The sequence below is a fragment of the Neoarius graeffei genome, chromosome 5 (assembly GCF_027579695.1).
Source record: "Neoarius graeffei isolate fNeoGra1 chromosome 5, fNeoGra1.pri, whole genome shotgun sequence".
Lineage (NCBI taxonomy): Eukaryota > Metazoa > Chordata > Actinopteri > Siluriformes > Ariidae > Neoarius > Neoarius graeffei.
The window spans coordinates 8,204,631-8,219,726 of NC_083573.1; the positions used below are offsets into that span (position 1 = coordinate 8,204,631).

Genomic DNA, 15,096 nt, shown 5'->3' on the forward strand with positions numbered 1-15,096 from the left:
CTAAAGGCTCGCCTGAGTTAGGGAGCCAATCAGAGAGTGGGGAGGGGTGGAAAGACAGTGACGCGTACTACTCGACAAACGGAAGCTTGTAGTTTATTTGGGACTGTTTACGGATCACATTTAACATGGCGGCGAGCGATACGAACCAAACTTTCGATCAAGCTTTAGACACTTCTGAATAGTTTATAGCGAAAGTTTGTTTTAAAAAAAAGAACAGCGTTTGGCGTTTCAGTCTTTCTTCGTCGCTCTAACTACGTCACTGGGTACAACTGCCATGATTGGCCATGGGCCAATCGACGATAGACTTTCGCAACGTCCAATAAACGGCCGTTGACAATCGTAAACCACACCTCCCCTACGAGAAATTCAGTAGGCGGATTCCAGACCATATTTCACTTGTGATATGGTCTGGTGTTAACCAGACTACAAAAGGGGTGTTCACACGGCAACTTTTACTCCGGTGTAGCACCGGGGCTGCCCTGGTAGAGCGTTCACACGGTACAAAGTTACACCGGTGTAGCCCCTGAAAACTGCTTAAACCGGTGCAAATCTAACCCTGCTCGGGAGGTGGTTTGAGAAATTTCCTCCGGAGTAAATGCTAGTTTGCAGGGCAGCACCGATATAAAATGGGCCGTCTGAACGCTACAGGGGTAGACTCGCTACGCGTGAGGAGAGTTGATTACATACAGGCATTGCATAATTTGCATCCTGGTATTTTGCGCTTCCAAAATGGCGAATATCAACAACAACAGAACTGTGTCTCTTCCAGTGTTGCCAGATTGGGCGGTTTTAAGTGCATTTTGGCGGATTTGAACATATTTTGGGCTGGAAACCGTCAGCAGTATCTGGCAACACTGGTGTCTTCATCCACGTTGTTTTCCCGGCACTTGGTGATGCCATGACAACCGGGAAAAGGAAGTACATTTTCACGCATGCGGATATTTCATTTCCGCATTATTACTATCGTATAGCACGGTCGCAAAAACTGCAGTGTGAGTGCAAGTGGGGCTGCACCGGTGCTAACATGCTTCTCTCTAGTAAGCAGGTTTGTGACGTGTGAACGCTCTACAAAATTTACACCGGTGTAAGATATATCGCAACAAAATACATCGGTGCAGCATCGATGCAAATATGTGCCGTGTGAACACCCCTAAAGAGGATTATATAGTGGATGCTGTCCGTCAACAGACTGAAAATGTGTAACTGTTGATTAGGGTGCATCAGTTGCCCTCACTTTCATAAAATCTGATGCGTTTTTGTTCGGGTGTTCCTTTTCACCAATAAAGACATCCTGTAAAATTTTTTGACCATATTCAAAAGTCTAATGGTGGCACCATGAGGTTCTTTTTTTTTTTTTTTTTTGACAAAAAGTGCTTATTTTATGTTTTTGCGTAAGGTTTGAATCACAATGTTGGACTCCATTTATTGATTTCTTGTGAGCCAGAGATCATGTTAAGAACCTTTGCAAGGGATTGAGAAGCATTAATGTGATTCATAATACATTTGTATTGTTTAAAAGTAGCTGAACGATGATTTCAATGAACAGCTAAAACTCAAACTGTGCTTGATAATATACTTAGAATATGTACTAAAAATGTGTATCTGAGATATTTGGTATACTCTATAAGGTGCCATAATGTTTCATGAAAAGTGATTGAAATTTTGTCATAAGTCATAAAATGGCAGCTTTTTCCATAACTTTGAGCCTACGGAAGAGCGACAGTTCCATTAAGAAATACATATTTTTTATAAATTTCTGAGAAAAAAACTCAATGTTCAAGATTAAAGTCAAAATTTTTGAGAAAAGAAGTCAATTTTTGAGAAAAAAAGTCAAAATTTGAGAGTCGAAATTTTCAACAAAAAAGTCAATTTTCGTCAAAAGTTTTGAGAAAATAAACTTGAAATTTTCGAGAAAAGTGTCACAAATTTAGGCTACCAGGAAGCACCAAGTCATTCAGAGCTGACGGAGACTTGGTCTGCTACTACTGTGTTTAGTGCTGCTGAAATGGACGAATTAATCAAATGTTATTTCGGGATTGGGTTTAATAACAAAGAGATCCTTGCAGTCTTGGCACAGAATCACAATATTGTGATTTCTATCCGGACTTTGAAGAGGCGGTGTCGTGAACTTATGTAGTGGTTCTGTGTTAGTCTCTAGCAAACAGAAAGCCGCTGCCTAGAAGTATTTGAATCTACGTGAATCACATCACCAACCGACTTCTTGTACCCCGGTTGTCACAACTCTGAATTCCATGGCTCTGGTCTCAGCCATTCATGTTTACCGGCCGCGAGTGAGTGTCACTTCTTCCGTATGGAAGCCCGCCTTCTACAGATTTCTGACTTTTTTCCTCGAAAATTTTGACTTTATTTTTCAAATTGACACTTTTTTTCTCGAAACTTTTGACTTTAATCTCAAATTCTGAGTTTTTTTTTTTTTTTTCTCAGATGTTTCCAAATAAAATATGAAACCCTGGCCCTATTGCTCTGCCGTATTGAGCTCCTGGTGCCACCATTAAACTTTTGAATTTTGTCAAAATATTTCACCCAGTGTGTTTTCTTACCAAAAGGAACATAAAAACAAAAATGCATCATGATCGGAGGAACTTTTCGTTTTTAGGGGGCAACTGATTCACCCTACTGTTGATGTGAAGTTTTCGGTAAAGAGACGTTTATTGAGTGTTTTACAAAAGTAGTCTCTACCGTTGCCTTGTTCAGTCGTCACAGGTCAAGTTGGTCTTGATGGTGAGAGTTATACTTTGGAATTATACTTTGAAAATTTCACGAGGGGTGGTTTTTTTTTTTTTTTTTTTAAATTTCTGAAATCAACTCCTCTCGCAATTTGTGGAGGAATTTCATCAAACTTGGCAAAAGGCTTTGTTATCTGTCAGTAGTACACGTTATTTTGTTCAATTCGGTCGTGTTTTACCAGAGTTACGGCCTTTGATTAACAACCTTTTACTTGGACGATTTCTTGAAGGTGCGCTTGCCTTCTGACGTCAACTCCTCTTGCAATTTTTGGACAAATTTCTCAAAGCTTGGCAAAAGGCCTTGTTATATGACGGTAATCCGCTGATTGCGATTTAATTTCGTTTGTGAAAATTTTCCCAGAGTTTTGACCCTTGATTAAATAACTTTGACAATTTCATGAGGGTGTGCGTTGTTCTGAAATCAACTCCTCTCACAATTTGTGGAGGAATTTCACCAAACTTGGCAGGATTCTTTATGTGACAGTTATACGCAGATTGAAATTTCGTTTAATTTGGGCAAATTTTCCCAGAGTTATGCCCTTGATTATTAACCAACTTGTACTTTGGCAATTTCATCAAGGTGTGCTCGCTTTCTGAAATCAACTTCCCGCACAATTTTTGGAGGAATTTCACGAAACTTGACAGGATTTTGTTATATGTCCGTAATACGCATATTGCAATTTCGTTCAATTCAGTTGTATTTTACCAGAGTTAAGGCCTCGTTGCCAGCGAGGGATATTGTGCTCTCGGAGCACTTTTTTTTTTTTTTTTTTTGTCTTGTGGGAAACGAAGGTTTATTGCTGGAGCTAACTTATTTTGCAGACGTTCCAAAACCAAGAAAAGCAAAAATTATATTCGGTATATAAAAAAAAAAAAAGTACTTTTTAAATGTTGAACAACAATCAACTTCAGGTTGGTAATTCCATTTGGTGTCAGTCTGCATCCCACCACCCTGTCTTTGATTATTTTTCTGGAACATCATGCTCCTGCAAGTGATCTATTACTTCTGTTAAAGACGCCTATATCTGGTGCCAGTTACATGCCACGACACAGGTATTTGACACCAAAATTAAAGTGAGTACAAAAAGTAAGTTGTATCTGCTTTGACTTTGTTTAAAACTTTATGGCTCATAAAAAAAAAAATTCCACAGTTTTGTGACTGTTTTTTCCCCCGAAAATATAGAAAGCGTCACTAACAGGCCTCAAATATTACTAAGCATCTTTTTAAAAATTGGTTAAGTCCTGCCTCAAGTGGAGGAGTTTAAGTATCTCGGGATCTTGTTCACGAGTGAGGGAAGGATGGAGCGTGAGATTGACAGGCGGATCGGTGCGGCCTCCGCAGTGATGCGGTCGCTTTACCGGTCCGTCGTGGTGAAGAAGGGGCTGGGCCAAAAGGTGAAGCTCTCGATTTACCGACTCTCACCTATGGTCATGAGCTTTGGGTAATGACCGAAAGAACAAGATTGCAGATACAAACGGCCGAAATGAGTTTCCCTCGCAGGGTGGCTGGGCGCTCCCTTAGAGATGGGGTGAGAAGCACAGTCACTCGGGAGGAGCTCGGAGTAGAGCCGCTGCTCCTCCACATCGAGAGGAATCAGCTGAGGTGGCTCGGGCATCTCTTTCGGATGCCTCCTAGACGCCTCCCTGGGGAGGTGTTCCAGGCATGTCCTCCTGGGGAAGACCTAGGACACGCCGGAGGGACTGTGTCTCTCGGCTGGCCTGGGAACGCCTTGGTGTTCTTGCCGAGGTGTCTGGGGAAAGGGAAGTTTGGGCTTCCATGCTCAGACTGCTGCCTCTGCAACCCGGCTCCGGATAAGCGGATGAAAATGAGATGAGATCTTTTTAAAAAAAAGTTAACACAGTGAAGAGTATAAAGTCTTTATTTTTGGTGAGACTTGAAAATAAGAGCATATAAAGTACACCTGAGATAGATACACTGTTACATGGTATCTAAAATAAAATAGCTCTTAACTTGCATGTAATTTCTGCATCATATGTCTTGACATAGCTGTGGAGCTACACGGTCCGTCATTAATAAGCATCCATAAATAATAACTAAAGAAAAAGACAGTCTTTGAAAATGTACCGCCCTAAATCAGGAAAAAGTTGGGATGGTCTGTTGAAACTAAAACTCAAAACAATGATTTGTAATTAATCTTTGACCTGTATTGCACTCAAAACAACACAACAGCACGTTTTACCTTAGGCATTTTGTTTGTTTTGAAAGAACCCATTTCAAGAAAAGTTGGGACAGTAAAGCATTTTCCACTTTATCGTGTTTCCGTTCCTTCTCGCAACACCTAAAAGATGTTTAGGGACTGAAGACACCAAGTGATGAAGTATTTCAGGTGTTCTTTTGTCCCATTCTTCCTGCAAACAGGTCTGAAGGTGTGAAACGGTATGGGGTCGTCATAGTCGTGTATTTTCTTGTTTCAAAATTCTCCGCACGTTCTCTGTTGGAGACAGAGGGGACGCACCCTCTTCTTCCACAGCCATGCCTTTGTAACGTGTACAGAATGTTTTGTTGAAATCTCCCTGGAAAAGATGTCTTGAAAGCAGCATATGTTGCTCCAAAATCTGTCTACTTTTCTTCATACACTTCTGTGATGGCAGCATTAAAGTTAAGCCGGTATCTCACTGGGCTGCGACAGCCTGCGACGAGTTGGAGACACAACAATTGCGATAAAATATGCGAATTAGCCACAATTTTCACTTGGAATCACACTGAATTGATATTCGCATATTTTACCGCAATTGTGTCTCCAACTCGTCGCAGGCTGTCGCAGCCCGGCTTTCCCTCATCAGGCGGGGAAGTAGAGGAATCCTCACGGAAACGGACTTGAGAAGGGTTCGCGACGCATTTGCGGGTATTTTGAGAGAAATTTTGTCGCATGAATTTTTTGAACATGTTCAAAAATTTCAGCGACGAAGGAGTGACACTTTGCAACTCATACGAGGAAATTGAGGAGCCCCGCGAATGTTTCAAGACCCTTTTGAAACACTCTCGCGAATGATGTTCGCAATTTGTCGCAAGCTGTCACAGCCCAGTGAGATACTACCCTTACTTTTGCCAAGGGCACTGACACAACCCCATACCATGATACACCCTGGCTTTTGGACTTTGTTCCTGGTAACAGTCTGGACGGTACCGATTCGTCTGACTACAATACACGTTTCCACTGTGTGATGGTACATCTCAGATGCCTCCGAGCCCAGAGAAGTAAACAGCGCTTCTGGACACGGTTAACATAAGGCTTCCTTTTTTGCACAGTAAAATTTTGACTGGTGTTTGTGGATGTAACTCCTGTATTGTGCTTGATAAAGCGTTTGCCAAAAATAATCCTGAGCCCATGTGGTGATATTGGCAATAGATGAATGATGGTTCTTGGTGTTCAACTTAGGCTTGGGCCCCTTGCCCTCTATGCATCAAAATTCCTCCAGATTCCTTGAGTTGTTTAATGATATTCTGCACCATTGAAGGTGAAAAATCCAAATCTCTTCCGATATTTCTTTGAGGAATATTGTGTTTAAACATTTCAATAATCTTCTCGTGCGTTAGTTGACAAACGAGATCCTCAGCTCATCTTTGCTCCTCAAAGATTGGGCCTTTCCTGGATGCTGATTTTGTACCAAATCATGATTATAGTCCCCTGTTGACATCATCTGTTTCAAATCACATAGTTATATAATTGTTTTACCTCATTGTCACGAAATTCCCCACCCCACCCCCCCAACTTTTTTTGGAATGTGTTGCAGGACTGAAATACAGGAATTTCAACATATTAACAAAAATGTTTTGGGTTCACACTGTCTGTAATGAAATACGAGTCAAAGTAAATTCTCTGCTTTCTTTATTTGCGTTTTCCATACCATCCTGACTTTTTCTGATTTGGGGTTGTATTTCCGAATTGCTTTGTTGAATGCCATATTTTGCAGATGGAGTGCAAGTCCAGTAAATTCTGAAGATTGGAAACCAATATCGTAATATCGTATTATCTTCAAGCAACTTCAATATATTTGTGCCAAATGCTGAATTTATGTCATAAAGGAATAACCGTAATTACCATTTTCAGATGGTGGGGCGGGGCATTCACTTTGCCCTCCAGATTTCAATTCCGAGTTAGAAATTTGGAGATCTCCGAAAGCCTTAATTTCCTCGACCAAAACTTGAAGTGCAGCACCTGGCAATAGTTCGTCCAAGGAAATGTTCATTTACGTTTCATTTTATGATGAATTACAATGACTTGAATTTGAAATATTAGTTTTTAAAAAATGGTTCAAAGATTAGCATCATGAAGGTTTAAAGTTTCTTGCAACTTGACCAATTGTTCATTGAAAAATTGCAAAGCGGTTTTGACAACTGATTGATCATCAAGTATTGTGCTAATGTTGGATAAAACCCACAACTGCCAATTTAAACCAAGCAAACAAAATGACCATGCATGGATGCTATCAAGTTGTAAATAACAGGAAGATTTTATGTCCTCCCAAATTCTCCGACATTATGTGAGCGCAGCAATATATGATGTATATAAAAATAAAACGGCCAACATGAGAAATATTCAAACACATCTCTTCTTAAAGCTATACCATCTTTGATTTCCAATACTTTATGACAAATAGGCAAAGAAGAAACACTTGGGGACATGCTGTAAGTGGTGGTGTCATGAAGCAGAGTTACATGTTTTATTTCTCAGCAATTTGCCAATAATTAAAAATTTGACGACTTAAAGAATGACTTTTTTTTTTGTCAGCTTCTAGTTACTGTTTGTTCAATAGGAAAAATTTTGTCAGCTTCACATTTTATATTTTGGGAACTAGAACTCATAACTACATTTGAAAATATTGCGGGCATGTTCGTACAAAAATAACTGCAGGGATGGGCAGGATTGGTCAAAATTCTTTCGGAAGAGGGATAGGGTTGTTCAGAATTTCTTTGCAGTCAAGCAGGATTGTTCAAACTTTTGGAAGCAGATGCGATTGTTCAGAATTCCTCTGGGACCATGTGGGGTTGTTCAGAATTCCTTTGGGAGCAGGTGAGATTGTTCATTGTTCCTTTAGGAGCCAGTGGAATTGTTAGAATTCCTTTGGGAGCCACTGGTATCCTTCAGAATTCCACTGGTAGTGGGTAACATTGTCCAGAATCCCTTTGGGATGATTTAGAATTCCTTTGGCAGCCAGTGGAATTGTTCAGTGTTTCTTTGGGAGCCAATGGTATCATTCAGAATTCCATTGGGACTGGGTAACATTGTTCAGAATTCCTTTGGGAGCCTGTGGGTTAATTCAGAATTCCTTTGGGAGCCTGTGGGTTAATTCAGAATTCCTTTGGTTGTGGGTGGAATCGTTAGGAATTCCTTTGGGAGCAGGTGAGATTGTTCAGTGTTTCTTTGGGAGCCGGTGGGATTGTTCAGAATTTCTTTGTAAGCCAATGGTATCGTTCAGAATTCCATTGGGAATGGGTAGCATTGTTCAGAATTCCTTTGGGAGCCTGTGGGTTAATTCAGAATTCCTTTGGTAGTGGGTGGAATTGTTCAGAATTCTTTTGGTAGTGAATCAAATTCAATGTCAGTGGAATTGTTCAATTTCTTTGGGAGCCAATGGTATCATTTAAGGATTCCATTGAGTGGGTAACATTGTTCAGAATTCCTTTGGGAGCAGGTGAGATTGTCCAGTGTTCCTTTGGGAGCCAATGGAATTGTTCAGAATTTCTTTGGGACCCAATGGTATCATTCAGAATTTCATTGGAAATGGGTAACATCGTTCAGAATTCCTTTGGGAGCCTGTGGGTTAATCCAGAATTCCTTTGGTAGTCGGTGGAATTGTTCAGAATTCCTTTGGGAGACAATGGTATCATTCAGAGTTCCACTGGTAGTGGGTGGGATTGTTCAGAATTCTTTTGGGAGCAGATGAGATTGTTCAGTGTTCCTTTGGGAGCCAGTGGAATTGTTCAGTGTTCCTTTGGGAGCCAGTGGAATCGTTCAGTGTTCCTTTGGGCCAAGTTTACATTAGACCGTATCTGTCTCGTTTTCTTTGCGGATGCACTGTCCGTTTACATTAAAACGCCGGGAAACGGGAATCCGCCAGGGTCCACGTATTCAATCCAGATAGTGTCTGGTCCAGTGCTGTGTAAACATTGAGAATACGCGGATACGCTGTGCTGAGCTCTAGCTGGCGTCGTCATTGGACAACGTCACTGTGACATCCACCTTCCTGATTCGCTGGCGTTGGTCATGTGACGCGACTGCTGAAAAACGGCGTGGACTTCCGCCTTGTATCACCTTTCATTAAAGAGTATAAAAGTATGAAAATACTGCAAATACTGATGCAAATACTGCCCATTGTGTAGTTATGATTGTCTTTAGGCTTGCCATCCTTCCACTTGCAAGCGGTAAGTGACGCGCATGCCCAACATGCACTGAGATCACAAACACAGCGGCTCAGTCCCAAATCACTGCTCGTGCACTCCACTCGCGCGCTCTGTGAGCTGCGCAGGGCCGGAGTGCGCACCCTCCAGAGGGCACTCGCTGTTCAGGGTGGAGTGATTTGGAGCGCAGGATGCCTGCAGAGCCGAGCGTATCTGTGTATTGGCGTTGCTGTGTGCACGCGAATCGTGTATTGGCGTTGCTGTGTGCACGCTAATCGTTTTAAAAACGTTAATCTGATGATCCGCTGATACGGTCTAATGTAAACCCCACCTTGGGAGCCAGTGGAATCGTTCAGTGTTCCTTTGGGAGTCTATGGGATTTTTTTTTTTTTTGGAATTCCTTGGGAGATGGCACAATTGTCCAGAATTCCTTTCACAGTTCCTTCAGGAGTAGGCAGGATTGGTTAGAATTTCTTTGGGAATGGGTGGGATTATTATGAATTCCTTTAGAAGAGGGTGGGATCATTCTAAATTTATTTGAGAGCCAGCAGGATTGCTCAAGATTCCTTCCAGAGCAGGCAGAATTGTTCAAAATTCCTTTGGGAATGGTTGGGGTTGTTTAGAATTCCTTCGGGACCATGCAGGGTTAGTCAGAATTGCTTTGGGAGCCAGTGGTATTCGTACTTGAAACCCGTCCTTTGTGCACCTCTGGAATATCTTTCAAATACGGGTTTCCAAGAACTGTTTTCTCGGCTCGGTTTCTTTTCCTGTTGGAAGCCATCAGATCGAGGTGAATACACCACTTTGAAGATTTTGCCAGGAAAGTGCACAAAACATATCATGCATTCTTTTGGCTTGTGGAAGCAGCATCTGAGGCTGAGTTACTGAGGGATTGTACAACATTTTAACCTCTCCATGTGCCTCGTTTTAGTATTGCATCACAACATCCAGGAAGCACAGTGAAGCTGAGCTGTGCGACGTTTCTTTGAGCAGCACGAAGTGCTGATGGAAATGTGAAAAAATGAAATGAAGTAATACAATGCTTTCAAGAAAAACGCATTCATTTCAAAATTCAAACTGTCCGAAATATGTAATTCGTGTGTGTGTGTGTATTAGCTGTTAACATTTCCAGCTTGTATGCGGTTGTTCTGAATGCACATGTCTTGTTTAGCTCTTGTGTGTGTTGTCAACATGTTCACTTTGGGTGTGTGAGAGCGTGCAGTAGTCATAACTGTACGTCACACTCTCCTTCTCTGCTAACATCAAAACCTGCATCCAGTTACTCATGCTCCCCTTTGATTCCACAGAAGACTGAGGCATGCTTGTCTTTTCATACTGGGCGGCATTTGGCTCTTCAGTCAAGCTGTCAAACTGCATAGACTTCTCCCTCTGTAGCAGCTCACCCACATTCTCTGGCATCGTCATTGAACACTGAGAAAACACACACAGTTAAAGGTCATATACTGGCCACTTTATTAGGAACACCCATCCACCTGCTGTTTTATGCAGTTCTCTAATCAGCCAATCCCTTGACAGCAGCACAACGCTTAAAATCATGCAGACACAAATCAAGCGCTTCGGTTCATGTTCGCTTCAAACATCAACATGGGAAAAACTGACTTCAAAGTGCGACTTTCACTGTGGGATGGGTGTTGGTTTGAGCCAGATGGACTGGTTGGAGTATTTCAGAAACTGCTGATCTCCTGGGGTTTTCACACAAGCAGCAGTCTCGAGAGTTTACAAAGAAAGGTGCAAAAACATCGAGTTCTGTGGGTGGAAATAAACGTCTTGTTGATCAGAGAGGTCGGAGGAAAATGGCCAGATTGGTTTGAGCTGCCAGGAAGGACATAGTAGCTCATATGATCACTCTTTACAACCGTGGTGAGCAGAAAAGCATCTCGGCATGCAACAGCAGAAGAACACATTGGGTTCCGCTCCTGCAGCTAAGAACAGGAATCTTAGAATCAAGAACAAGTTCCGATTAAAGTGGCCGGTGAGTGTATAGTCGGGCTGTTCACGTTAGACATTTCAAATCCTGTTATTTGAAAGGTGTTTATATCAAATTATTTTTGTCTGCTTAGTTGTCATTGGACTAAATGTAACACGTTACAATAATTGAAATGAGTTTGGCACCTTATGTCATGACATACTAAGCTGATTTTAAATCTGAAATACAGGACCTGAGACATAAACTAATGGACCAGGATCATTTTAATATAAGAGAAGACATGGTGAGAGCAAAAAAGGGGGGTCCCATATACGATTCGTACATTGGGGGAGTGCCTCTTAGAGAGCGCACTTGTCCTGGGCCATCGGCATAGTGAGGTAGGGTGGCCAGTTCCTTTCCTCGCCGCCTTTAACTTCCCCAGTGTTTCCACCAGGTCCCCATTCACTGCTGGGTGGACAGGGAGCGAGCCCCAGATCCCCGTCGAGCCGAGGCTCAAACCAGGGACCGTTCGCTTAGCGGTCAAGCGCTCTAACCACTTGGCCACCTGCGCTCCATAGTGAGAGCATTCAAATACAGAAAAATAAATAAGAGCCAAGGACCGGATGCTATCTGCGGCCGCCTTCTCAAAACGTGCTCTGAAGAACTGGCCCCAATATTCCATCGCATATTTAATAAGTCCCTAGAAACACAGCATGTGCCAAAATGCTGGAAGGATGCTGTGGTAGTCCCAGTCCCCAAATCCAACTGCCCTAAAGTGCTGAATGACTTCAGACCTATTGCTCTGACGTCCATAGTGATGAAAACCTTTGAAAAACTAGTAAAATCTGAAGTCATGATGAGAAAACAGCCGAATATGGACGCTTTGCGGTTTGCCTATAGACCAGGAAGGGGAGTTGAGGACGCCACAGCCACCCTTTTAAATTTGATTTTTAAGCATCTAGAAGGGAAAGACACCCATGCTCGGCTCTTATTTATTGATTTTATGTCTGCTTTTAACTCGATCCAACCGCATGTTTTAATAGAAAGGCTTGAGGAGCAGTTCAACTTGAGTAACAACCTTTTGGGGTGGATTTTAAACTTTTTAATAAATCGAACACAGAGAGTAAGGATCAACGGCACCCTGTCTGACCAGACCTGCAGCTCCACCGGGTCACCACAAGGATGTGTACTGTCCCCTCTCCTTTTTATTTTATATACAAATATGTGTTGCAGCAATACAGTGAACAGATCTATTTTAAAGGTCCCATGGCATGGTGGTTTGTTGATGCTTTAAACGGGCTCGTGGAGGTTTCCGGATGTTATATCCGCAGCCTTTCTCGAAATGAACCCTCGGCACGTAGATATAGCCTCCTGGGAGAAAGCCCCATTTCAGCGCTTTTCCCAGTGCGTCGTTTTGCTAATGAGAAGCAGGAGGCGGGGAAGGGTAGAGGGTGGGGGCGGGTCTTATCATTAATATTCATGACATGTAAACGTATTACCTCTGATTGGCTAACAGCACTGTGACGCTACCTCCAGTGGGTCAGAACAAGCGGATGTGGGTGTCTTACTATGGCGAGAGAGAAGGAACAAACCGCGAAGGGAAAAATACCGCGCGCTGACGTCATTAAGGTGCGACGCGAGGAAATAAAATAAATTCAACAAATGTTTGGGTTTTTACTGAACAAACAAACAAATGAAATGAACGAGTGACTTAAAAAAAAGAATGTGGGTGTCTTTGTAAAAACTGTTTTGATTGGTCATTATAACAGGGCGGGGCGGCACGGTGGTGTAGTGGTTAGCGCTGTCGCCTCACAGCAAGAAGGTCCTGGGTTCGAGCCCCGGGGCCGGCGAGGGCCTTTCTGTGTGGAGTTTGCATGTTCTCCCCGTGTCCGCGTGGGTTTCCTCCGGGTGCTCCGGTTTCCCCCACAGTCCAAAGACATGCAGGTTAGGTTAACTGGTGACTCTAAATTGACCGTAGGTGTGAATGTGAGTGTGAATGGTTGTCTGTGTCTATGTGTCAGCCCTGTGATGACCTGGCGACTTGTCCAGGGTGTACCCCGCCTTTCGCCCATAGTCAGCTGGGATAGGCTCCAGCTTGCCTGCGACCCTGTAGAAGGATAAAGCGGCTAGAGATAATGAGATGAGATGAGATTATAACAGGGCATGCTGCATGCTTTTTGGTTTTGTAGCGCAGAGGACCTGGCTAACTGCAGGAAGTGGTTAGCTGCACAGCTAATGTAGCCATTGCAAAGCTTACGTGGCACCGATTTTAAAACACAGCAAAACGACTTAACAGTTATACACTTACTTGTTCGGTGTTTGTGGCTGATGCAGCAGGGATGCTTGGTACGGACCCAGGCTTCAGTGACAGTTGATGTGCAAAACCTGCCCTGTACTGTCCCAAGTTGTGGAAACATTCATCAGGAAAATGCTTCCGACAAACATACACCCTCTTAGGTAGACTCGACGGCGTATTATTGAAGTAAATAAAATTAAGCCACTGCGTCTTCAGGGGCTCTCCCGTCGGCAGTAAAAACAGACTCTTTTCTGTGTTGTCACATCCATGTACAGCGCAATTTCCATGTTTCGCTCGCTTAGGTGATGCCATGTTGTGTCCTCCTTCTATGGTCTCCTCACTACAACTGGGCGGACAATTCATACAGTGGGTGGGAATCCAGAGGGGGGGCGTGGGGATCATCTCCCTTGCTGACGTAGTAAAGGGAAGAGTTTATCAACGCGCCGTTTTGACGCGCCATTCTCAAATGTTGGGCATAGTTTGGTTTACACATTATGAAATTTCTAGCCACTGGGGTGACTTAAGAAGGTCAGAGGAAATCATTTTAACGTTAAAAAACCTCAGAAAGTGAAAATTTCATGCCATGGGACCTTTAAAATATGCAGATGATACAGTGATTGTGAGCTTACTGCAAGGCGGGGAGGCAGGTCATGGCCCAATAGTGGAAGAATTTATAGAGTGGTGTAACAAATCATTCCTGCAGATAAATATCTCGAAGACCAAAGACATGGTTATTGATTTTAGAAAGCACAACCAGATCCAGATGCCCACAGAAATTAATGGTCAGAAAGTGGAGAGTGTAGACAAGTACAGATACCTTGGCACCATTATTGACAACAAGCTCACATTTGACGTAAACTGTGAAGCTGATTTTAAAAAGGCCAACCAGCGTCTGCATTGTCTGAGGAAACTGTCTTACTTTCACATTGATCGAACCTTGCTTACCCTCTTTTACCGTGCTTTTATTGAATCTATCTTATCTTTCTGCTTGGCGTGCTGGTTCAACAACCTGTCTTTTAAAAACAAGAATTCCCTTTTTCAAATAGTTAAGTGGTCTGGCAGGCTGATTGGAGAGCCACAACTTAGTCCTGAGACCCTGTACACCAGACAGTTGCAGAGGATAGCTGGTTCCATCTTGGAAGATAGCTCTCACCCACTGTATAAGGAATTTCAGCTCCTTCCATCTGGTTACAGATACAACCTACCTGTCTGCAAGAGAAAGCGTTTCAGAGGAAGTTTTGTCCCCTCTGCTATTAGAGAGATTAATAATCTCATATCTCTAGCCGCTTTATCCTGTCCTACAGGGTCGCAGGCAAGCTGGAGCCTATCCCAGCTGACTACGGGTGAAAGGCGGGGCACATAGGGCTGACACATAGACACAGACAACCATTCACACTCTCTTTCACACCTACGGTCAATTTAGAGTCACCAGTTAAAGGAACAGTCCACCGTACTTCCATAATGAAATATGTTCTTCTCTGAATTGAGACGAGCTGCTCCGTACCTCTCCGAGCTTTGTGCGACCTCCCGGTCAGTCAGACGCGCTGTCACTCCTGTTAGCAATGCAGCTAGGCTCAGCATGGCCAATGGTATTTTTTGGGGCTGTAGTTAGATGCGACCAAACTCTTCCACGTTTTTCCTGTTTACATAGGTTTATATGACCAGTGACATGAAACAAAGTTCAGTTACACAAATTGAAACGTGGTGATTTTCTATGCTATGGAAAGTCCGCACTATAATGACAGGCGTACTAACACCTTCT

At 42.9% G+C, this 15,096-nt stretch overlaps 1 protein-coding gene across 1 annotated transcript in view; it reads right to left on the minus strand.

Moving 5' to 3' along the window:
* Nucleotides 1-6,502: 6,502 nt before the first annotated feature.
* Nucleotides 6,503-15,096, minus strand: part of LOC132886466 (interleukin-4 receptor subunit alpha) — a 30,915-nt gene continuing 22,321 nt past the window's right edge. Inside the window, exon 9 of the mRNA XM_060921135.1 lies at nt 6,503-10,542. Coding sequence (XP_060777118.1) covers nt 10,279-10,542 — 264 coding nt within the window. The 3' untranslated portion in view covers nt 6,503-10,278. The remainder of the gene's footprint in view (nt 10,543-15,096) is intronic.